The sequence below is a fragment of the Sceloporus undulatus genome, chromosome 2 (genome assembly GCF_019175285.1).
Source record: "Sceloporus undulatus isolate JIND9_A2432 ecotype Alabama chromosome 2, SceUnd_v1.1, whole genome shotgun sequence".
NCBI lineage: Eukaryota > Metazoa > Chordata > Lepidosauria > Squamata > Phrynosomatidae > Sceloporus > Sceloporus undulatus.
The window spans coordinates 270,591,277-270,617,540 of NC_056523.1; the positions used below are offsets into that span (position 1 = coordinate 270,591,277).

General features: G+C 41.3%; 1 protein-coding gene across 3 annotated transcripts in view; it reads right to left on the minus strand.

Moving 5' to 3' along the window:
* FER (FER tyrosine kinase) overlaps nucleotides 1-26,264 on the minus strand; it is a 204,584-nt gene that overhangs the window by 98,461 nt on the left and 79,859 nt on the right. For all 3 annotated transcript variants that reach the window (XM_042451397.1, XM_042451398.1, XM_042451399.1), the window contains exons 12-13: nucleotides 23,180-23,383; nucleotides 17,750-17,872 (exon numbers count right to left, since the gene is read on the minus strand). In XM_042451397.1, the coding sequence (XP_042307331.1) occupies nucleotides 17,750-17,872; nucleotides 23,180-23,383 (327 nt within the window). The remainder of the gene's footprint in view (nucleotides 1-17,749; nucleotides 17,873-23,179; nucleotides 23,384-26,264) is intronic.

The following is a 26,264-nucleotide window of genomic DNA, read 5'->3' on the forward strand; positions in this document are numbered from 1 at the left end:
TTGGAATGCCAACCAAAGTGAGGGGGGGGGCAGAATAAAAGACTGTAGGAAAATTCAGCCTATGACCAAGAAATGAAGTAGGACTGATTGAATTTTGTGAAGCTAACAGTTTATTAATTGCAAACACATTCTTCAGGCAACCAAAGAAAAGACTGTATACATGGACATCACTTTATGAACAATATAGAAATCAAATAGATAACTGGAAGCAGATAATGGAGAAGCTCCATTCTCTCTGCGAAAACAAGACCAGGAGCAGGTCATGAACTGCTAATATATATATATATATATATATATATATATGAGGGAGAGAGAGAGTGCGTAAAGCTAAAGAAGAACACTAAACTAACCATTGCACCAAAATCCAACCTGAAGAACACCCCAATAGAACTTAAAGATATGTTAAAAATAGATTTGCATTATGAAGACTAATTGACCAGGATCCAAAATGACTCCAGACTGATGTCAGGGGCATTATCAGGATGGAATGCAAAAAGACACTATCTGCAGACAAAAAGAAAGAGAAGCCTCAATGGAGGACAGATGAAACTCTTAAAACAGTTAAGGATAGACAAGGAACAAAAGGTGACAGAAATGGAGACAGAACTCTGACTACATCTATTCAGATACTTGTGTGCAGGGCTAAAGAGAACTACTGTAATAACCAATGAAGAAAAATAAAAGGTGACAACAAAACTGATACACTATATCCAAGACATCCACAGGAAATTTAAACCTACAGTGGGTTTTAAACAGTGGGAGGCAAGGCTGGCTCCCTCCCTGCTGGCCCTTTGCTGGCAAGCAAAGGCATTTTTATTCAAGCAAGGTTTTTAAAATCATGCAGGTCTGGTTTTATTGGATGATGGGGGGTTGGTTTAGATTATTTTTAACCTTGTATGTTTTAAATTTTGTATGTTGTATTTTTAAAACCTTTTACTGTTTTAATCGCACTATTTTAATTGTTTTTGAGGTGTTGTTTTAGTGTGTGTGTGGGTGGGTGGGTGGGTGGGTGTGTGGATGTGTGAGTGTGTGTGGAGTAAGCTGCCTTGGGTCCCAACTTGGGAGAAAGGAGGGATAAAAATTAATTAACTAAATAAATGCTATAGGACCAGCAAGGGAATACATTACATGGCCAACTACTAATCAAAATACAATAGAAACAATACAGTGAAGAGCTGTATAAAGGAGATGAAAGGATGATAGATTAATTTAAGGAAGAACCATTTGGAGATGAACCTATAATTTTAGAAAGTGAATTGGAAGCTGCACTCAGGGCACTTCCAAGAAATAAATCACCAGTAACAGCTGGCATACCAATAGAGCTGCTTCAAACTACACAGAACGAGTCACTCCAGTTCTAACTAAAATCTAACAACAAATATGGAAAACAAAACACAGACTAGAATGTTCACCATATATTCCAGTCCCCAAGAAAGGAGGCACCAGGAATTGCAGTAAATACAGGACCACTGCATTAATTTCTCATGCAAGCAATGCTTAAAATGCTAAAACAAAGACTTTTATCATATATGGAGTGAGATTCTTTTCCATCCTCCCTATCCCTTTTTCCTTCTACTGCAACAGGCTCGCAAAGTCATGTGGAAAGGGTTTCATCTTCCAAATGAAGCTTCAACTTCCATCGCCCCATGCCCTCCTTCCTTTTCTGGGTTACTAGATTCCCTGCAGATGTGTAATTATAGACCGGTTTCTTTATTACCATTCCTGGGCAAGGTGATCGAGAGGGCAGTCGCCTTTCAACTCCAAGCCGTCTTGGATGAAACCGATTATCTGGACCCATTTCAAACTGGCTTCAGAGCACGATACAGAATTGAGACTGCCATGGTCGCCTTAGTCGATGATCTTCATCTGGGCATCAACAGGGGAAGTGTGACCCTGTTGGTGCTCTTGGACATCTCAGCGGCCTTCGATACCATCAACCATGGTATCCTTCTGGAACGCCTAAGAGAGTTGGGTATCAGTGGCACTGCGCTCCAGTGGCTCCAGTCCTACCTCTTGGGCCGGTTCCAGATGGTGAGGCTGGGGGATAGCTGCTCCCGTAAAAGGGAGCTGACATCGGGCGTCCCTCAGGGTGCCATGCTATTTAACATTTACATGAAGCCGCTGGGACAGATTGTCCAGAAACATGGAGCTCGGTGTTATCAGTATGCTGATGACACCCAGATCTATCTGTCCATGTCTCTGACTGATACAGTGACTAAGGAAGGCATCTCTCCTCTGGATGCCTGCCTGGGGTCAGTAATGGGCTGGATGAGGGAAAACAAACTCAAGCTGAATCCAGAAAAAATAGAGGTACTTGCGATAGGTACTCCAAGTCCAGACAGGGAAATTTGCCATCCAGTCCTGGACAGGGTCACACTTCTCCTAAGGATAAAGTTTGTAGTCTGGGAGTACTCTTGGATTCATCCCTACAGTTATCATCCCAGGTGGATGCGATGGCCAAGAGTGCTTGGTACCAGCTTCAGCTGATACGCCAGCTACGTCCCTGTCTGGACCAAAAGGACCTTGAAACAGTAGTACATGCACTGGTAACCGCTCGTTTGGATTTCTGTAATGTGCTTTACATGGGGCTTCAGCTAGTCCAAAATGCTGCAGCCAGATTGGTCGCAGGATCTTTAAGGCAAAATCATATAACGCTGGTATTAAAATCTCTTCACTGGCTGCCAATTAGCTTCCGGGCTCAATACAAAGTGTTGGTCATTACCTTTAAAGCCCTACATGGCTTGGGCCCAAGTTACCTGAAGGAACGCCTCTCCCTACACAATCGGCCCCGCACTCTCAGAACTACAGGGAAGTACCTACTGGAGCTTCCCAGAGTGAGATTAAAATATACCTACCAAAGATCTTTTTCAGTTATGGCCCCTTCACATTGGAATAATCTCCCAGAGGAGATACGATGTATCCCTACATTGGAAACTTTTAAGAAGACGTTAAAAACCTACCTTTTTCAATTGGCATACCCTCCCAATTCCTTATAAAGTATACCCTACAGAAACGAAACCAAGCCCCAAATATGATTGACATCGTATGCTGCTAGATTGATATTGTTTTTATAGATTGTTTTTAACAATTATTGTTATGTTATGGTAACTATATTTTAAATTGTAATTGTTTATATTGCTCTGTTTGTTTTATATTCTGTTGTAATCCTGCTTCAATCTCTGGGAGAAGCGGGAAATATAAATAAAACGTATTATTATTATTATTACTACTACTACTCAAGGAAATTTCAATGGAAGGGGAAGGGAGGAAAGAAGGCAGGTTGTGATTGTTTCCTGGCAAGTTTCTGTTCCTTGTAGCCAATCCCTTTCCTTTTCTGGTGCCTCTGTGAGGGAGGGAGGTGGTGTCATTGCACCCCCTTATGTTTCTGCATCCAGGGTGGAACACCCCCACCCGTAATTAGGACACCTTATCCTTCAATATTAATGGACTGATCTTTTTAAACAGAGCTGAGCACCTGGCCAAAAGACCCACCCCTCTTTTACATCTTTCTTCCCAAAGAGATAGTTGTCCACATTATATAGAACCAACAGGTCAACACCATGCGCAAACTCCAGTGTCAAGCAAGTGGACTTCCACTCCCACCATGAATTTATCCTTCCCTCCCCCATGCAGACCCACAATTGCCCCCAAACTGCCTCCAACCCCCAGAACAGAGGAGGGGGCACAGAACAAGATAGCATTCACTATGAATGAGAGTTTACTGATTCATTTTACCTAGAGGAATTACCTTGCCTGTTAAGAAAGAACATTATTTTAAAACTACTGAAAGTAGGGAAAAATTCATTGAAAAATAACTGGAACATTTTCTTTAAATATTAATGTGATGATCTCCTAGACTTGAAGAAACAAGAATAATACTGAAATAGAGGCTGATGGTTTTTCATATATTTCCACATTTTAGTCACTGGTGAATGACTTTTTTTAAAACACTGACAACATGACATTTCAAAGAGTTGTTTATGAAGAATACATCTGATGTATAATGCTTCAGAGGAATAATTAAACAAAATGGCACTATAAACTGCAATCAAATCAGCTGTCAGGGGGTGTTACCACTATTTATATTAGCACATTAATCATTACCTGTGTTTTTCTTTCCTTCTGCAAGCCTTTCAATCATATCACTTTATTATACAAGCTTAGCACATTTACTGCAGTCAAAATTTTCAATCCCAGCAAATATTTCCATGCAAAAAGATTATTCTAAATTTTATCTGCTTCCTCAACTATGTTCTCATGGGTACTCTTTAAAATCCTATATTTCCATGTAAATGAAAATGTTGTGCCAGAATTGTCCCTTCAGTAACTGAATACTACTTAAAGAGTCTGACAATTAATTACATTATCCATGAGTTGCGCTGAATAGAGTACTAGTATATGAAGCGACTTATTTTACATGCATTGATTGACTGTAGGTATACAAAATTACAGTGTAGTCTTATTTTTCCTATAAGTATACACCTGCTTTCCCAAGACAACATAATAACATCCTTTCTCCCATGATAACTACTACATAGAAATTAATGAGAGTAGCTACATACTCTGAATGCAACTCTTCTTTCAGGCTCTGCTTTAGCACTTTGATCCCATAAACGAATATTGTCAAGTTAGTTTTAAAATGTTCAGTTTGGCTACAGGGTACTGCCTGAATCCTAGGAATTGGAACACTATCACTGTCCTTATTCAGCACCTTCTAGATGACACATAAAGCCCAGTCACATACTTTATTCCTCTATCTGGTTGGTGATAACTTCTTATTGTGAGGAGATGGACAGGCAATTATGAGGAAATCAATAATTAGGAAGCCAAAGGAGATGCACAAAAGGGCAGGATGAGCTGGGATGACAAAAATTTATAGCAATGTGTAAAATTTGTAACAAAGGTCTTGAACATAATAGAGACTACAGAATTAGAAAAGCAGAAATAAAGTCAGTTTTTAACACACCATTTTTAAATGGGTAACTGATAGTTTTTCATTACAAGAACATGGACAACCCTGTCTGTTCTAGCAAGTATGGGCAACCAATGCACTGCACTATGCTTCTGATACTCCCTTGATAATTCTTATTGTCAATTCTTTCCCTCTTCAGGTATAGCAAAGAAGGCAATGGGCTAATGAAAAGTATTCTTTGGAGGTGATCAAAGTTTCAGCCAAAGCCATAAAGATGAATGGGTAGAATATTTTGATATTATAAAAGGAAAGGAACATGCATTTGGCAACTGACTGAGTACTGGAAGCAAAGAACATTGGAATCAAAGAAAGACTCCAAATGTATGAATCAGATCAAGAAGACTATTGACAATGATTATGAAAGTAATGAGAAATGAGAGTTTGAGGAGAAAGATTAAAAGTTCAGTCCTGAACATATATTGTGTTCCATGCCATTCAGAAGATCCCCAGGCTCTCTGAGAGGGTGAAGAAGTCAAAGAAGGATGTAGTGAAGGATACAGTGGAGATAAAAAATGGGAATGTACCATGCTGTAAGCTTCTTTTCACTCATTGTTTTTATGATGTAAGCCATTATTCAGCATGAAATCCAAATTGAATGTTAACATTTTTGATGTTGTAATTAGCTTAGAAATTCAACACATGTGCTAGTAAATAATGGAGAGCAAATATCTAAACACAGCTAGTTGTCCTGAAAATTTCCAGATAGTTTCTATCAACCATTCAGCCAATCCTATCTTACACATTTCCAATTCCTTCCTTATTTCTCTCCACAAACTAGATGTCTCACACATCTCCCACAGATCAGAGATTCAGAATTCCTCATCGTCCTTTCTCACCATCTGTGATTTTCTTCCCAGCATTAAAGCATATTCAATCTCATTCACTCAAATCCTATTTCAGCAGTGTCACCACCATTATTTATCTTCTGGTTGTCATTTTGTGTTACTGTCACCATGCAGGGTTTAGTATTGTGCATTTTAAAATATAATCGATCATTATAATTTCAACAAGTAAACTTATATCACCCTGAAAGGCTTGTTTGGTGAAGGGTGTCTCAGAAGCCAATCCAAGGATAAAGAACTCTTTACTAGGGGAGGTTGGTCCCCTCCATGTTGTCCTTCCACTGCCAGGCAAAGACCTTTTTATCTGTACCGGGCTTTGGCAATTAAGGTGGGTTGTTATGTAAGGTATATTGATGTTTTAAAAAATGCATTTTATGTATGTTTTATTTATTACTGTGTATGTTCTATTTAACTTTATCACTGCTAGCCAGTCTGTGAAAAAGGTAGGACATAAATTCAAAAATTCAAAATAAAATAAAAATAGATGTGTCATATAGGCAGGTTACACACCGCCATGAAAGTACAGAGTCAGTCCGTACTAGGGTTAGGAAGGTGCGGTGCTTCCGCACCCCCCTAACCCTAGTACGGACTGAGTCCGTACAAAATGGTGGCTCCCCTTCTACATGGGGGCCGCTATGACAACGTCACGACCTCTATACGGGGCGGCGCGGACGTGACGTCGTCGGTCCGTGCCAGGGCGCTTAGTGTGCCCTTTCCGCGGACCAGGAAGGAGCTCCGTTTGCGTCGCTGCTTTGCGTCGCTGGGCACAGCCTTCAGACGGCTGCGCCCAGTGACCCAAGGGAGAAAGGGGCCAAGCGGCCCCTTTCTCCTTCTCCCCGCCACCGCGGGGTATCCTTAGGACTTGAGGCCCCAAGGACACCCCTTTTCAGCCTGAAAAGTGACGGATCGGGGCCTCAGCGGCTGCTGTTCTGGCAGCTGAGGCCCCGATACACCGGGGAAAGGGGCGGGTACAGCCCGCCCCAAATGGGCGGTCTGTAACCCGCCATGGATAGATAAACAGGTGAACAGAAAAATGGTCTCCATATTTTTCACACACATGTGTGAGAGATGGATTGCGTGAAACAAATGCATATACACTATCTGTCTATGCACTTTTATCCTTGTCATACACCCATACATAATCAAACAATGCAAAAAGTAAAGGAGTTTCAGTGACCAGGATTATCTTTTTTTTCTAACAGACATTTACTCCTTTCATGTCTAGAATGTCTTCAGATTACATTAGAGAACCTATTCAATTGAAAACAGAAAGGAAAGAAAAAAGGTAACTTAAGGCAGCATGTATAGCCTATATTTCTTCTAGTCAGAGTCAGTATGTTATCTTTTTCCCTTCACAAAAATGTAATTTAAAAATGGCTGTAAAGAAATACAATGAAAAGAGTTATTTGCATCCAACTTTCATTGAAAAGTAGCAAGAAAATAAATTACCATGGGTCAGAAAAAAATCACATACTGCTAGAAAAAAGAAAAGTCAGTCTTCCATTACAGTACTGGAAACAATTACAACTAGTGCTTTTTTATGGACATCAGAACTAGCACGGCACACTATTGCTCATCAAAAACAGGTATTCAAATACCATTTGTCAAAACTTGCTGAAGCAGAGAAAGAAAATGAAGGTGAATAACAAATGTGTACCTGTTGATGCAGTCTGTTATGGCAGAAATGAGAAATGATCTTGTTAGAGGAACAATTTCTGATGCCACCTACAGTCATATTTCTAAGTGTTCAGATGAATTTCATGAATCATAAACTCAACATCTGAGGTTTTTCAGACAAAGTATAAAAATAAAAGTAAATAGCAGCAAAGATTTTTCATAAAAATTGTATTGTAAAGGCAAATCCAGAACAGAAAACCATTCAGTGATTCTTAATTATTCTTGGGACTATCCAAACTGTTTTAGAAACAGTTCTGTATGAGCCCACCCGCAGGCTGGCTGCCATTACAGTTGGCCCTCCGTTTGCACGGAAATCCATTCCAGACCCTCCTGCGAGAACAGGGGCTTGCACATATTCAAACCTATGGCTTGAATAGGATGCGTCCCTGTGTTTGCGGCTGCAATTACAAATGACAGAGGATGTAAAGGACGAAGCAAAGGAAAACAATGCCCAAGAACTTACAAATTTCCAGCAGTGGTAACTGTTTGTGTTCACCCTAAAGGTTGGTTAGATGAAGAGGAAATTAAATTGTGGCTGTTCAATGTAAGACTCACTAAAGCATTTGGATAAAGGCGCTTCAGATGGAAAAAGAAGAAAAACATTAAGCTACCCAATGTTATGCACAACAATTAACATGCCATTTTGGCCACCTCTATAGCTGACCATGATGGATCAGGCATGATTTGTCAGTCTGCTAGTCTGCTGACTTGTCTTAATAGACTGTGGTTAACTTCACTGCTGTGGAAACCAGCACTGAGCTGTGAATAAGTCAACCCAGGCTTTCAGGGTAAATTTTTATACACAAAAATTTCTTGACAAATAATCAAGTATATAAGGTAGCTCTGTAAATTATATAAATGCATGTGAAAACTGTGACACATGTGACATTTATACACATGTGAACCATAACTGTCAATAGATTAGTGTATAGCTCCATATCTAGGAGTGCATGGAAAGTGGCAAAAGTATGCAAAAGTACATGACAATAGAATAAGGAGTCCATTGTGTTTGACAAGTTGCATTTTGGAGACAATTCAATCTAGAGATGATCAGAATGGGGTAGTCAGATCAGTAGATCAGGGATTCTGTGGATCAGTGCATCTCAGTCATATTGTACCATGCATAATTTTCTCTTAAGAAATAAAGAGGAAACAGCTAGGTCACAAAGCTAACTGATTTCTTTGTAAGTATGATGGAAATACACTTAAGCTTTTACCCACAAAGGCAGCAAGGGCCATTCAGTGCAGATCAGAACTTGCACAACAGCCTGGTGCACTTTTATTGAACATGGAAACTGAAACAACATGTTTCTACTCCAAGTTATTATTTATTATTAACCTTTATTTATAAAGCGCTGTAAATTTACACAGCGCTGTACATACAATCTTTTTAATTGGACGGTTCCCTGCCCTAAGGCTTACAATCTAAAAAAGACATGACACAAAAGGAGAAGGGGAAGGGGATGAGGGCCAACAGTTCTTCTCTACCTCCGAGGCCTGGATCAGGGGAGATGGACTGGAGGGAGGACATAGCAATACAGGAAATGATTCAATAAAACAGGCAACTAAGGAACATCAAATAGCAAGCGACAATTATGCAATGCCTGGGAACGCTTCTCTGGAAGGTCTTCAACTCTGTTTTGAAGCTGGTTAAAGAAGTGATGGCTCTTGCTTGTGGGGGAAGAAGGTTCCAGGAGTGAGGGGCAGCAAGTGAAAAGGGGCGAATCCAGGATGGGGCAGAGGAAATCCTGGGCTGAGACAGCAGACCTTGACTACCAGAGCGGAGGGCCCGAGTGGGAAGGTGAAGAGAAAGAAGGTCTGATAAGTAAGGAGGGGCCAGTCCATGGAGGGCTTTAAATGTCGACAGCAGAAGCTTATACTGAATGCGGAAAGGGAGGGGGAGCCAGTGAAGGGATGCCAACACAGGAGAGATGTGGTCAGCGCGGTGGGTGGAAGTGATAATGCGTGCAGCTGAATGCTAGACAGAGATTAAAGGACGGAGGTGAGAAAGAGGAAGCCCAGCCAGGAGGACGTTACAGTAATCAAGTCGTGAGATCACTAGGGCATGGACCAGGATCTTGGCAGTAGAGGCGGAGAGATATGGTCGGATTTTGGCAATATTGTACAAAAAGAATCTACAAGCCTTGGCTGTGGTCTGGATCTGAGGGATACATGACAGAGAAGAATCAAAGATAAAACCAAGACTACGGGATTGCTGGACTGGTTGAATGGAAATGTTGTCCACAGAGACAGAAAAGGAGTGTTGAAGGGTGGGCTTAGGAGGAAAGACAAGAAGCTCCGTCTTGGACATGTTGAGCTTCAAACGCCGATGACGCATCCACTGCGAGACAGCTGTGAGGCAAGACGAGACTTGCTCTTCAAGCCTTGGAGAAAGGTCAGGGGTGGAAAGATACAGCTGGGTGTCATCGGCATACAGATGGTAGGAAAAGCCAAAAGAGCTAATGAGTTTTCCTAAGGACAGTGTGTAGACAGAAAACAGAAGGGGACCCAGAACAGAGCCCTGGGGAACTCCAACAGATAAGGGAACAGGAGATGAAGTCTGACCTCCTGTAACTACTGCAAAAGATCTGCCAGACAAGTAAGATCTAAACCAGTCAAGAACAGAGTCTGAGAACCCAAGGTCAGAGAGTATATCAACTAGAAGGCTGTGATCAACAGTGTCAAAGTAAGTAAAGTAAGTAAAAGACTGTGAATTAACTTCAAACACATTCAAAGAAGATGTAGAGGGTCTCATATAAGAACATAGTGTTACAGTGTATCTGCTGGGGTTTGGGACCAGGACTCCACCATGGATACCAAAATCCATGGATGCTCAAGTTTCGTTATATACAACCGAGTAGCAAAATAGTGTCCCTTATATAAAATGGCAAAATCAAAGTTTGCTTTTTGGAATTTTTTAAAAATATATTTTCAAGCCATGGATGTTTGAATCCATGGATATGGAAGGCCAGCTGTAATAAGGATATATATTAACAAATTATAAATGCTATTTCAATATTACTCTTGTATACCTGTATAGTTAAAGAGGCCTGTTAAAACTGTGTAAGCTCCACAAAAAGAGAGGGAAATGTAGCTAAATTGATTATAGCCTAAATTATATTAAAAGGATAATGAATATGATGTGAGGGAAAACAGTAGCACCACAACTGAAGGTATGTCTACCAAACCAAATCATATACCAAATCATATAACTTCAAACTTTGGAAGACAAGACTAAACTTATTTTTCTAGTGCTTTTTGGATTTACCGGTAATATTCTTGATTTGGTGTTTTAAGAGATGGGAATAGTCAGTTCTATAATACGTATAATTTGTTCTATTTGTGTGAATTTGATGGACATAATATTTTAAAGAATACTCACTGGACTGAATTGATTAAACTTGTCGCTCACTTTTGCCAAACAAAAGTCAGGATACAAACAATAGAGGTAAAATATAATGGGCGTTTGAATATAAGATTCCTTTGAGTTTCTCAACACATTTGCAAAATTTTATAAAGCAATCATAATAAACTTTAAATCTGTAGGCATAAATGGAAATGATTAATAATGAACTCTTTCACTGTAAGAAATTAAGATTAATTATGTCCTTCTTCATTATGAAAAAAGAAACGTGAGTTCAGTGCCCCCTGCATTTATATTGTATACACTGGCATTACTCTTGACATCATGTAACACCAGTCTGATATTGTCCCAAGATCCAAATAGCCACCAAGAATGCATTGCACATTCCTATTCACCCAACCCAACACTTTAATATTAGAAACTCATGATACCACTTTTTAAATGTCTCCAGATTTCAGAAGCAATTTGTCAAGTAGCAGAGGAGGATGTTGATGAATCACTTTGGAAACCTAGTACCATTTTAATACTCATGCAAGATGAGTAGCTAATGTGAAATGTTAGATATGTATGTGGAGCTTGCTACCAGAGCTTTGGATTTCAATTTAGGCTTTACACCACTTAATCTCACGAAGTATTACATTATTGTTAAGCAAATCAAACAGGCACTGATATTATCCTGTGCTTCATAACCACAGGTATCTTACCTACCATCAAACATATTGAGGTGAGAAAGAAAAGAACATATCTCTTTTATTACTGTTTGTTGATGTTTGGAAGCTGTGCTTCATGTAATTGGCCACCTAGAAAGTCTACATTAAGATTCATCTCCAGTTACCTGCTGCTTGTGGTAAAGAAGAATCCAGAGCCCAGTGCCTACCTTTTGGTTCACTCTGGGTAGAGAAGCCAGAGGACAAAGGACCACTTCAACAAATCCCATTTAACATCACAAATACCTTTTTGAAAACTTAATGGAGGCAATTCATAGGAAGAATTCATTTGATACCTTTCTGGGAGCCAGAAAATTTCTCTTGAAAAGAATGTAGTAATTTATTTCAATATATTTCATTTTAAGTTCCCAAATCAAAGTACCCAATTGTTCAGCTGTATTGTATAATCAATGGGAACACAGCAGCAGGATAATAACAAAGGCTATCATGCAACAGTATCTTTGACAGGTTAAAAAGACCGCAGTTTCAAATGAAAAATCAAAGGCAAACTCTTCACCTTCCAGGCTCTATTGTTTCCATGTCATTATTCTGCTTTCCATATTAAAACAGCATAGGGTACACTGTGCCCAATTCTTTTTTAAGCAGTCTTGCAAAGCTATTGTCAAGCAAAGATTAGGGGGCTCTGGGCTTTGAGGCTAGTTACAAAGCAGGTCCACCAAAACAAAACAAAAAACACTGTGAAATAAACATTTCTTATTTTTTCAGCCTACAAACATTTCCTCGTTCCATTTTTTTTGTTGTAGATAAAATAGTAAAAAGGCATTCCTTCACTTCTCTCCCACCTCTTTCCTCTAATCACTACCATTTCACAAACAAAATACTCTTTAAAAAAACACCTTGTAACTAAAGTCCCACCGCTGTGCGTCAGACACACTTTGGTGCTTACACAGGCCAGAACAGAGATGTACGGGGGGGGGGGGATCTGGGGGTCCGGACCCCCCCCTTCCATTAGAAAAATGAATGCTGTGTGCTGCTGCGCCGCCGCACTCAAGCCCCATTATAATGGTGGCACTTAGTCTGGACCCCCCCCCTTCCTAAAATCCTGGCTACGTCCCTGGCCAGAAGGTGGAAAAGTTTAAACAGCAATGATAACAACTGTGCCTGCAGTTCTCCTGGCAGCCATGCACCCAGTGAACAGTACCCTGTAAGAATCTCTGTAAAGTAGGAGGTGTACTATAGTATTAAAACAGATCCTTTGATTACCTAAACTACAGTACTAGACGTAGTTCACTGAAGTAAAGAAGATCTGTCTCCTTTACTTTTTTTTTTAATCTTTTAAGAGCTTGGTACCTGCATAAGTCTTGTTCCACATTTATCTTCAAAATCTGTTTTTTAAGGTGAGGGAACCTGGGGGTCAGGGGATCTTCCAAGGGCTACATTGGACTCCCACTGCAAGGGTCACATATAGCCTGAGGCCATATGATTCCCAAACTCTTATTTAAATCCTTTAGAATATATATTCTATACTATATTGTAGCATCAGTAAAAATTTAAGTGAGAGTAAATATCCACAAATAATTTGAAAGCCTATAAATATATATGAAGCAGAAGACCTATTATTTTCACACTCACACCCTGCTTTTTAATCTCCTTGTCCCTTCTCCATTACAACTGCTAGCATGCAAATCTAGGCTACAAAGAATATGTGAGGTTATTCTTTGGGGCATAACTATATTACTGTCCTTCAAGAGTCAAGGTAGAGAAACTGAACACATATTTAGCTAATAGGATATGTGATGGTCATTTCTGCTTGCTCATCGTTACTGTGTACCTTCCAGTCGTTTCTGACTTATGGCAACCCTAAGGCAAAACTATCATTGCTTTTTCTTGGCAAGATTTGCTCAGAGGATGTTTGCCATTGCCTTCCTCTGAGGCTGGGAGCATGTGGCTTGCCCAAGGTCACCCAATGGGTTTGATGGCCAAGCTGGAAATTGAACGCTGGTCTCTTCTTGCCAAGAAAACCCCATGATAGCTCCACCTTCAGGTCACCATAAGTTGGAAATAACTTCAAGGCTCACAACATCATCAACAACAACAACAACAACGTGGGGTAGTGTGTGTGTGATGCTTGTAATGGTGTAATACAGTTTGGTAACTGTAATGAAGCATGTGGATTTGGGTAGTATAAAAGAAAAAACTGTATCTCAGTTAACAAAGCCCCTGACAAAAAACAAGAACAAAATTGAGGCACTGAAAGCAAAAAAAATGGTACTTGTATGTGCAGTATTAGTTGAAAAAACTTAGTTGAAAATGCTGGTGACACAACACAACAAGCAGTCAAATTATGATTCGAGTCAGTCCTTAGATTATATAAGTAAATTTGAAAAACTGTACAAGGGAATGACAAATAGTTGAAAAATATCATTTTCAGTGTGGGACATGAAAACATATTTAAGCTTTCCAAATGCAAAGCTAAGATGTGGCATCCCTGCCATTGTACAAAGCTCCACTTCCTATTAGAATAATTTTATTACAGGAAAAAAGACATAGAAAACTATATTAACTGTTTTCTTTATTAATATATTCTTTATATTAAGGTGATACAATGAAAATTATGACAGGTACATCTAGAGCTGATTTAGCCATCAAGCGATCTCTATTACAGTACAAAGTCATCTTGTTGTTGTTGTGTGCCTTCAAGTCATTTCTGACTCAAAGTGAATCCATCATGGTGTTTATTTTGCAAGTTTCTTCAGAGGGGATTTGCCATTGCCATCTTCTAAAGCTGAGAGAGTGTGACTTGTCCAAAGTCACACAGTGGATTTATATGGCTGAGCCAGGATTCAAAGACAAAATCTTAGACATGCTTATCAAACATGGCTACTCTTTGTCACTGATGCTCCCTGCTTTTCTCTTCATGGCTCACCCCATGCCTCCTCTGCTTTATGAAGGTAATGGATAGCTGTCATTCATCCTTCCTTGAGGGCAGCTTCTCAATCTATGACCTGAAAATAAGCAACCCTGCTTAACCCAAACCCTATTTAGTCCAGCAGCCACCATGATTCCATTATAAGTCCACAAGCATTTCAACAGTTTTTCCCTAGTTGAGTTCCTCAGTGAAATAAAGTGACACCTAGTGGTTCGCTGCCTCTAATACCTGACATAATTACAGGCATTGTAACTGGACCTACTATTTTACAGTTAATCTTATACACAGAGTCTATAACCATATTGCCAGATTCCTCCATCAGTACTAAAGCAAACAAATAGTCTCAATCAGCAACAAGATTCATCCCTTTTAATAGATTTCTAAAGCCAACTAAGTTGGCCCACATCAATACATCTAATCCACAATTTAACTACATTTTGTCTATCTGAAGATCACACCATTCAGCTTCACCAGGTGACCTGGGGTTCAAAGAATATTAGAGAAGCAAGGGAGTTATATGTTCCTGTAACCAACCAATGTCAGCACTCTGACTATTTAATTTTGGAGCTGCTTCAGTCTTTAAAGATTTCCAAAGGCAGCCCTACATCAAAACAAGACATAGAAGCATAGAATCATAGAACTGTAGAGTTGGAAGAGACCACAAGGGCCATCCAATCCAATCCTCTGCCATGCAGGAACTCTCAATCAAAACATATCCAACATACCCAATCAAAACATACCCATCCAGCCTCTGTTTAAAGACCTCTAAGGAGGGAGACTCCACCACACTCTGAGGGAGTGTGCGCCCATGTCGAACAGCCCTTACTGTCAGGAAGTTCATCCTAATATCAAGGTAGAATATCTTTTCCTATAGCTTGGATCCATTGTTCTGGGTCCTGTTCTCTGAGGCAGCAGAAAAAAAGCTTGCTCCCTCCTCAATATGCCATCCCTTCAAATATTTAAATAGGGCTATCATATCACCTCTTAACCTTCTCTTCTCCAGGCTAAACATCCACAGCTCCCTAAGTTGTTCCTCACAGGGCAGAGTTTCCAGACCCTTAACCATTTTAGTCGCCCTCCTTTGGACACGCTCCAGTTTCTCAATGTCCTTTTTGAGTTGTGGTGCCCAGAACTAGATGGAACATTCCAGGTGGGGCCTGACCAAAGCAGAATACAGTGGCACTATTACTTCTCTTGATCTAGATACATTGGCCTTTTTAGCTGCTGCATCACACTATTGACTCATGTTCAACTTGTGGTCTACTTGGACTCCTAGATCCCTTTCACATGTAATCTCGTTCAGCCTTTCACATGTAGTCTCATTCATTTTTCCGCCCTAAGTGCAGTACCTTATATTTCTCCCTGTTGAATTTCATTTTGTTAGATCTGGCCCAGCTTTCTAGTCTATTCAAGTCATTTTGAATTTTGATCCTGTCCTCTGGAGTATTAGCTACTACTCCTAATTTGGTGTTATCTGCAAATTTGATAAGTATGCCCCCAAATCTGTCATCCAAGTCATTGATAAAGATGTTGAATAGCATTGGGCCCAAGACAGAGCCCTGTGGGACCCCACTGGTCACTTCCCTCCAGAAGGAAAAGGAGCCATTATTGAGCACCCTTTGGGTTCGGCCAATCAGCCAATTACAAATCCATGGAACAGCTGCCTTGTCTAGCCCACATTTTACAAGCTTGTTTGCAAGAATGTCATAGGAAATCTTATTACAGGCCTTACTGAAATCAGGATATAGTATATCCACAGCAATCCCTTCATCTACCAAGCTTGTAATTTTATCAAAGAAAGAGATAAGATTTGTCTGGCATGACTTGTTTCTCTGAAACCCATGTTGACTTTTCATGTATCACCGCAGTCAGTGCTATATTTGGCTGAACTAGCTTTAACTCTGCTAATTAATCTCTCTTGTTTTTACACTTAAGTATCTTAATTGTTTTTTAATCATTTAATGGTATTTTGTCCTTTTAAATGTAATTAAAATCATTTAAATATTGTCAACAGTTCAATTCCATCTTAACTTTCACTTTTCTGTTTATGTTTACCTGTATTGATTTTAAATTGTAATCAGTCTCAAGTCCCAATTTTTGGAGAAAGGTAGGATACAAATAAAGAAGAAGAAAGGGGAGGAGCAGGAGGAGGAGCCAGCGCCATTGAAACTTGTAAGTCAAGGCTCAGGGCTGAGTCCAGCAGTTCACCCAAGTTATAAACCTAAGATTTCAAAGGGAGCATAATCTGATCCAGTACAAACTGAATCTCCATTCCCCAATGTGCCATTTGATTGACCAAGACAGTCTATAAGAATTTTCTTCTTTTTAAATCTCATCTATATATAACTGAAATCAAATACTACAATTAAAATGATTAAAATCGACAACTTTTACAAGGGATATAGAAAAGCTTTTCTAACAATGGTCTGATACAGACAGCGCGGAAGCGTCATCCTTGAGCCAAAACTAGGGCTGGGGAGCGCAACCACATGTTCCCCAGCCCTAATGGATGGCACCATTTTGAAGGTGAGCCGTCCATACACTGCGCACAACAATGGCATCACACACACCCCGCCTCCACATGGACTGGGGTGTGCGTGACACCATCATGATATTGCAGGGCGCTTGGGGCGCCCTTTCAGCATTGCGGTAAGGAGCTACAAATTGGAGCTCCTTTTGTGCATGTGATCGCTGGCACAACCTGTACATGGCCGCGCCAGTAATGCAAAGGAGAAAGGGGCCGGGTGGCCACTTTCTCCTCTTTGCCGCACCTGTCAGGGTGTCTGGGGGCATGAAGCCCCATGGACACCTCTTTTCAGGCCAGGAGAAGTGGCATTTTGCTACTTCTCCGTGGTCTAGGAAAGCGCCAGGTTGGGGCCTCTGGGCTGCGGTTGAGGCTGTCCTGCCCCCAACCCGGCGTGGAAAGGGGCAGCTGTGGACCGCCTCTTTTTCCCAGTCTGTACCACACCAATGAATAACAATAATAGTCTGGTTGCAGAGGAAACGGAAAATTCCCTTAGTAGCCTACTCTTCTACAGATGGAAAAGACAATACTAAGTACTGTCAGAACATAGACACTGAAATTGTATTATAGCTCAGATCCCAGTAAAATACATGCACATAAATCACCTCTAAAATGTTACAGTGTTCCATGAATGAATGTATAATGACATGTCAATTAGATGATAATTTATTTTCTATAAAGCACTGCAACTTTTTTTTTTGGCGAAGACCTTGGTAAAACAGGGTAAACATACCATAAAGCGTTCAATTTCACATTAAATGTAACAGACATACCTTGACAACAGGATTCAGTAGAACAACACCTGATTTCTTTGTTATCACTTGTTTTGTTGTGTAATGGTGTTCTATAAGCTGAGGGATAGTTGAGAAACCTGTTCCTTCAAATCTATATTGATTCTATAAGTAGAAATTCAAGAAAAATGCACAAGTTAAACAAAACACCCTGTTGCCATAGATAACAAAATGTCTAGATTTCATCATTTTTACAGAGTGTGATGATTTTAAGACTCTTCACATGGAATAATGGGATTCTGTTTATGAAGATGCACATTTGGGATTGCTGAATTATAAAATGATAACAAAGACCTCTACTATAATTCAGTTATCAAGGTGTCTGAACAAGCAGTATGCAATGTAATGTGACTTTCACTAACTTTTAAGACAGATTGTCACCGAACTTAACAATGTGAAAATATTTTTGTAGCCCACATAACAGCTGACAAGACCACAATATAAATAAAACACAATATTAACAATGATCTGGTTTGAACATACTCAGGTTTGCTAATCTATGGTTTAAATAATTTAGAATAAGCACCATGACCACAGATTCCTTCATCCCCAACCGTTTTCCTCCTCTGTGTTAGTGTTCTGAGCTTAGTGTAAAATCCAGTTCCCTCCCATATCTAAAATAGGGAACTGTGCATTAGTGTCAGTTTACTAACCAGTTTTAAACCACATTAAGACATAGCAAAATGCTGAAAATGAATCCCTTGTTCTTAATATTGTTTAAGGTTCTGGTGAAAGTATGGTTTAGTAAATTGGACCAAACAGGACCAGTGTGAAAACAGCATAATAGAAATATTTCCATGACAAAGGAAGATGGATAGGAACAATTACATTTCTTTGGATCCTTAACTTTTGAATAAACTGAGATTTAAAACGTCATCCCTCAAGAAGGAAAGGTCATTGTTAAAAGATCTTGAGTGATTATAGATTTTGTGGCATATACTTTGAAACACTTCTAAATGTCAAAAGGAACAAAATTTCCCTACTGAATATGGCCCTGTGTTCTCAACTTTAGAACAGAGATGGGATGGGGAAAGAACTACAGCTGTTTCTTCCCAGGGCATATTTTCCAATTACTTATTTTAAACCAGATTTCTCCTTTGAAAAGTACCTGGAATATATGTCCTCTAATACTGTGCTATTTCAACAAGATATCAATGGATAATGTCCACATGTGTATTTTACTAAACTGGGAATTTAATCAGAGAGGACAGTTTTGCCTTTAATCTTTTCATCAACCAGAGCAGCTGGGTAAAAGGCCTAGTGAGATATTAAATAGTTTAACATTCCCTGGAAACAGACTGTGGTGAGTCACAGGGTACTGGAAGATCAAAGTAAATATAAAGGTTTCTCTTGCCATTAAAATCCAAATCAAAACATGGGAGGACGTGCCTCACAGTTGTCTTCAGTTGCATTCAGAAGTCCCTGTATGCAATAAACTAAATGGCAAAAGAAAAATGTACAAATGGTATCAAACAGGGAAGTATTATTATTATTATTATTATTATTATTATTATTATTATTATTATTATTATTATTATTATTATATATAATGTGCTTTTAACCATAGTTCCTACCAAGAAGCATTACCTTTTACTGTTGTTGAAATGTTACACAATGTTAACATTTTTCAACTGTATCAGCCCAGTTCTTTCAAGGATAGTCTTTTGAGACTACTGCTAAGCAAAGTTGTAACTCTTTGCTCTGTGGCATGCAGAAATACCTATGGTAAACTGATTATACAAAAAACCTAGTATTGAAGAGCTTCAGCCAATGAAGGTCTGGTGTTGCAATACTTTCCAAGCACTTTCTCAAGTTACAGGAAAACTGAAATTTAACTATTTTCATTAGTGTTATATTGGCACTTGCTTTTAGTGATATACTTTACAGAAATACACAGTTGGGGGGGAGGGATTACACTTGCTCCTGTGTGCCTGCCTTCATCTCAATAAAAACAAAAAAACCCACCATGCAATTCTTCAATCGTTTTGACCAGGAAGGGGTTTCAGTGGTGCACCCCTGTATTCCTGCTTTGTTTAGTATCTGAGCTTGAAAAAGTTTCTTATTTGGTCTATACTTCCCAGAATCTGCATACTTCCAAGTCCTGCATGCTCTGCTTTGGGGTTAATTGTAACAGCAGGAGACCCACAATGGGATGAGGGATATTGGGTTTTTGTTTTTTACAGGTTTAACCAAATTAAATATCTGCTTCAGTTACAACCCGTGTTCTCAATAAAAATAATTCTTGCCATCAGAAAGGCAGTATACAGCATAGTTATCTCTTAACTGTTTAACACATTCTCCTGGCTTTTACAAGGTGCTGAGGATTGACTCATATCATTATTTTACAGGGTTAGAAATTTTCCTGGATAATACACATTAAGGAAATATAGCAGCTTTAAAGATGGAATCATGTTTGGGTAACTCCATTGCTTTAGTTAATATTCCTCAAGCCTGCATGTGAAAGCAAAAGGGGTGAATAACTGGGTTAGAGATCACAATGCAATACATGCAGTGTGGAGACAGGTTCATCACTGACTTTAAAATCTTCAGTCACTTGCTATTTTGTAGCATATACGCACATATGAGTACAAAGGAACAGTGTAGCCCTATTCGGGTATTCATTGACTTATGTCCAATAAAAAAAGAGCTAAGGCAGGCTAGATGGTAAAGAATGTCAGATAGGAAGCTTCCTCCACACCATTAAACTCCTGACCAACCAGATTTTTACATCATATACACAAGCTCCCCATCTTAAACAGCCTCCTCCCTCTCTTCATATCTCCTCTAACTCATGCAAAACACTAAGGGAGGTGATGAAGGTGAAACAGAATGGATAGGGAAACAACGGAGAGAGCATGGCAAGCAATTAACACCCCCATCTGATTGCCTGAGTCATTAAACTCTCAAATATGTTTGCATCCATCTCCCATATTTTGTGGTCCTATTCAAACATGAGGAAGAAATTTCTCCTTCCTTAAAAAAAGAGGGGCTGGAAGGAAAGAAAAGAGCAAGTTGCTGTAAACTGTCCTCAAGTCAACCTGAACTCATGGCAACCCTATGGATGACACATCTTCAAGACCCCCTGTCTTCAACTTCTCTGCTGAAGTCTTGCAGGCTCAGACCCCTGTTCTCCCTGATTGAGTCTAACCATGTGGCATATGATTGGTCTCTTCTCTTTCTCTCTCCTGCCTTCCATCTTTCCTAGCATCATTGTTTTTGCTAATGATACATTTTTCCTCATGAAGTGGCCAAAGTACAACAGCCTCAATTTAGTCATCTTGGCCTCCAGAGAGAGTTCAGGGTTGATCTGTTCTAGAACATATTTGTTTGTCTTCTTGGTCATCTATGTTATTCTCAGTACTCTTCTACAGTGCCACATCTCAAATAGGTTGATTTAGGCTTTTTTTCTGTCCAGCTCACACAACCGTATATGGTAATGGGGAATACAATGGCTTGGATGATCTTCACTCTAGTATTCTGACTTATGTCTTTATATTTTATGATCTTGTCCAGTTCTTCTTAACTGCCCTTCCCAATCAGCCTTTTTCTGATTTCTTGGCTGCAGTCTCCATTCTGATCAATATTTGAACCAAAGTATGAGAACTCCTTGACTATTTCAATTTTATCACTGTCTGTGATGAATTTTTATAGATCTTCCATGGTGAATAGCAAATACAGGACGATAATTTTAGAGCCTTCAATATTTTTTGATCCTCCCTAAGGCAATAATATGCAAAACAGACCACAATGTGGTACTATTCAGCAGTGATATAGACTTGGGGCAAACTGCCTAGGACTCAAATCACTTCAATGACTCTACTTGGACTTGACTCGACTCTTGACTTGTATATTTTTAAGGGACTGGCTTGCTGGCCTTGGTTTAGTGACATAAATAATTCTTAGGCAAAGGGCTTGGGGAAGAATGATCCTTCTAAAGTTTAAGTTTTAGAAGGCTCCTCTAAAGTGCAGCAGGGACAACCTGCTGAGTGGTCCTCATTTTTCCAAAATACAATCTTGATAAATTACGTAGGATGGTTTTTTAACCTAACTATGTGCAAATCTTCCTTATTTTCTAAACTGCCCACACACACTCCACCACTACCTCAGGTATTTTTCTGTTAAAGTTGGCTTCCAGATTCAAGACTTGATTTGGGACTATCTTGCAAGGACTTGAGATTCAAGTTAAGACTTGAAGTTAGAGACATGAATACATCACTGCTATTCAGCCATACATTAGTTAAAGTGAACATAGGAGGAAAGTAGTGCACTAACTCCACTTGCTCAGTCACTCCTCAGTTGGTCTGACAAGAAGACCCTTCTCTATGAATGGAGAATTTCTCACTGAATGAAGAAATCTGACACAGATATGAGGCTCTTTTCTGAAAACTTGCTCTCCAAACTTAGACAATGAGGATGAGGGTTCAGGAGTAAGTGTTTACTTTAACTAAACTACAGAAGTATGGCTCATATCTCTGTCCTCACTCCATCTTCAAATTTTCTCTTATGAAAGAGAGAACATATGTTTTGCTAAATGGCCCTATTTTATTTAGACACAATATCCCCCTGAAGAGCAGGTGCTGGAAATAAGCAACAGGACAAGAATATTGTCATCTCAACAATATTTCCCAGTGACTGGCTGACTATTATTAACCTTTATTTATAAAGCGCTGTAAATTTACACAGCACTGTACATACAATCTTTTTAATTGGACGGTTCCCTGCCCTAAGGCTTACAATCTAAAAAGACACGGCACAAGAGGAGAAGGGGAAGGGGATGAGGGCCAACAGTTCTTCTCTATCTAAGTTCTTCTCTACCTCCGAGGCCTGGATCAGGGGAGATGGACTGGTGGGAGGACATAGCAATACAGAAAATGATTCAGTAAAACAGGCAACAAAGGAACATCAAATAGCAAGTGACAATTATGCAATGTCTGGGAACGCTTCTCTGAACAAGACGGTCTTCAACTCAGTTTTGAAGCTGGTTAAAGAAGTGATGGCTCTTGCTCGCGGGGGAAGAAGGTTCCAGGAGTGAGGGGCAGCGAGTGAAAAGGGGCGAATTCGAGATGGGGCAGAGGAAATCATGGGCTGGGACAGCAGACCTTGACTACCAGAACAGAGGGCCCTAGCGGGAAGGTGAGGAGAAATAAGGTCTGAAATAAGGACTACTTTTGCCAACTGAAATTTACATACAGTAAGATAGGTTTTTTGTCCAATCCAGTAGGAAAGGTCTTATGTTGTCTTTATAGAAGCAGATTTCAGTGGCTAATGCTCTTAGCTTCAGTAGGTGGGAAAGTATCATGATTCAAAGACCCCAGGTAATAATGACATCACTGACAGAACTTTTATCAAAAGCATTTAAAAAATCCCAACATACGCCTTTACAGAAACATATGAGAATAACATTAAACTTACATCAGCATATTGTATGATGAAGTGTCTTCTTTGTCCCTCTGAAAACACAGAAAGGACATATTCACCAGGCTTCCCATGACTCTCCCGCACCAAAAAGTCTCCTTGCTGTTTTAATAGTTCTTGCGCTTCTACTCTTGGAATTGCACCATGGTACCAATCTTGATCTGCCAAGGGTTTTTCACTAGTTGATATCACATCAAAGAACTTAGGAGAAATATAAAAAGGAAGATCAGTTAATACAGGGAGTGTCCACAACCCACAAAAATATAGTCCAGTAGTGTCTGATAACAGTTCTCCAAGAGGTCAAGTAGAGGTCTTTCTCATCACCTCAATCTGATCCTTTCAGAGGGAATGCCAAAGGGTAAACCTGAGAGCTTGTGAAGGCAAAGCACATCCTCAATGAATGAGCTATCAACGCTACTAAAAAGGTGTAATACCTAAACAGTACAAATGCAAAGCAATCATGGTGCATTTATTCATTCAGATACTCAAACTGCCTCTAAATGATAGGCTAAACTGTTTCTAAAATATAGCAAAATATTACAAGCTTCCTTGAAGTTCTCTCTCACCCTTCCTTTTTAAGAAACTAAAGTACAAGATCAAACTACACTCTCTCCCAAGAACTGTCACTGCACAGTCTTCTAACTAGTTGACAAAACAAATAAAAATGTAGTAAATTGGTTTCATCCTACTGATGGTAACTCACCTGTCACAGCTTTTTGTTTTGCTTATATCTGAGAGATTTGAGGGGATTTCTTCCATGTAAGTTTATCTATTCTAACAGAAAATGTTTTAACCAAGAATAAAAAGCACTGCTTTGCTTTCTTTATCAGACAAAGTTACTTGTATAATTTTATAGATATCCCAACAGATTTCAATACTAGCAACATATAATTTATCTCTCCCTTGGTAGGTGATCTACAAAATCCTTAGCAGCCTCCGCCTGCTAAGAAGACAAGCCCTCCTCCCGACCGCCATCTTGAGGGGGAGAGAAGCAGGCCAGCAACAACAGGCCTCTGCCAGCTAAGAAGACAAGCCCGCCTGCACGACCGCCATCGTTGAGGGGGAAGAAGCAGGCCAGCAACACCAGGCCTCTGCTGCTAAGAAGACAAGCCTCCTCCCACCGCCATCTTGAGGGGGAAGAGAAAGGCAGGCCACAACACCAGGCATCTGCCTGCTAGAAGACAAGCCATCGTCTGCCTCCTCTAGACCGCCATCTTGATGGGGAAAGAAGCAGGCCAGCGACAACGGCTCCGCCTGCTAAAGACAAGCCCTCCTCCCGACTGCCATCTGGAGGGGAAAGAAGCAGGCTAGCGACAACGGCCTTCTGCCTGCTAAGAAGACAAGCCCTCCGCCAGACCGCCATCTTGAGGGGGAGAGAAGCAGGCCAGCGACAACAGCCCTCCCGCTGCTAAGAAGACAAGCCTCCTCCCGACCGCCATCTTGAGGGGGAAAGAAGCAGGCCAGCGACAACAGGCCTCCGCCTGCTAAGAAGACAAGCCCTCCTCCCGACCCGCATCTTGAGGGGGAAAGAAACAGCCAGCTACAACAGGCCTCTGCCTGCTAAAGAGACAAGCCCTCCTCCCGACCGCCATCTTGAGGGGAGAGAAGCAGGCCAGCGACAACAGGCCATCTTGCCTGCTAAGAAGACAGCCCTCCCCCACCGCCATCTTAGGGAGAGAGAAGCAAGCCGCGACAACAGGCCCTGCCTACTAAAAGACAAGCCTCCTCCCAAACCGCCATCTTGAGGGGGAGCAGAAGCAGGCCAGCGACAACAGGCCTCGTGCCTGCTAAGAAGACAAGCCCTCCTCACGACCGCCATCTTGAGGGGAGAGAGCAGGCCAGCGAACACCAGGCTCTCCTGCTAAGAAGACAAGCCCCCTCCCGACCGCCATCTTGAGGGGAGAGAAGCAGGCCCGACAACAGGCCTCTGCCTGCTAAGAAGACAACCCTCCTCCCGACCGCCATCTGAGGGGGAGAGAAGCAGGCCACGACAACAGGCCTCTGCCAGCTAAGAAGACAAGCCCTCCTCACGACCGCCATCTTGAGGGGGAGAGAAGCAGGCCAGCGACAACAGGCCCCGCCGGCTAAGAAGACAAGCCCTCCTCCCGACCGCCACTTGAGGGGGAGAGAAGCAGGCCAGCGACAACAGCCTCCTGCCTGCTAAGAAGACAAGCCCTCCGCCCACCGCCACTTGAGGGGAGAGAAGCAGGCCAGCGACAACAGGCCTCCGCCTGCTAAGAAAGACAAGCCTCCTCCCGACCGCCATCTGAGAGGGGAGAGAAGCAGGCCAGCGACAACAGGCCTTCCTGCTAAGAGACAAGCCTCTCCCGACCGCCATCTGAGGGAGAGAGAAGCAAGCCAGCGACAACAGCCCTCGCCGACTAAGAAGACAAGCCTCCTCCCGACCGCCCATCTAGGGGGAGAGAAGCAGGCAGCGACACAAGGCCTCGGCCACTAAGAAGACAAGCCCTCCTCACGACCGCCATCTTGGAGGGGAGAGAAGCAGGCCAGCAACACCAGGCCTCCGCCTGCTAAGAAGACAGCTCTCCTCCCGACCGCCATCTTGGGGGAGAGAAGCAGCGCCAGCGACAACAGGCCTCTCCTGCATGAAGACAAGCCCCCTCCCGACCGCCATCTTGGGGGGAGAGAAGCAAGCCAGCGACAACAGGCCTCTGCCATAAGAAGACAAGCCCTCCTCCCACGACCGCCATCTTGGGGGAGAGAAGCAGGCCAGCGACAACAGCCTCGCCGCTAAGAAGACAAGCCCTCCTCACGACCGCCATCTTGAGGGGAGGAAGCAGGCCAGCAACACCAGCCTCCCTGCTAAGAAGACAAGCCCTCCTCCGACCGCCATCTTTAGGGGAGAAGCAGGCCAGCACACAGGCCTCTGCCTGCTAAGAAGACAAGCCCTCCGCCCGACGCGCATCTTGAGGGGGAGAGAAGCAGGCCAGCGACAACAGGCCTCTGCCTGCTAAGAAGACAAGCCCTCCTCCCGACCGCCATCTTGAGGGGGAGAGAAGCAGGCCAGCGACAACAGGCCTCCGCCTGCTAAGAAGACAAGCCCTCCTCCCGACCCCCATCT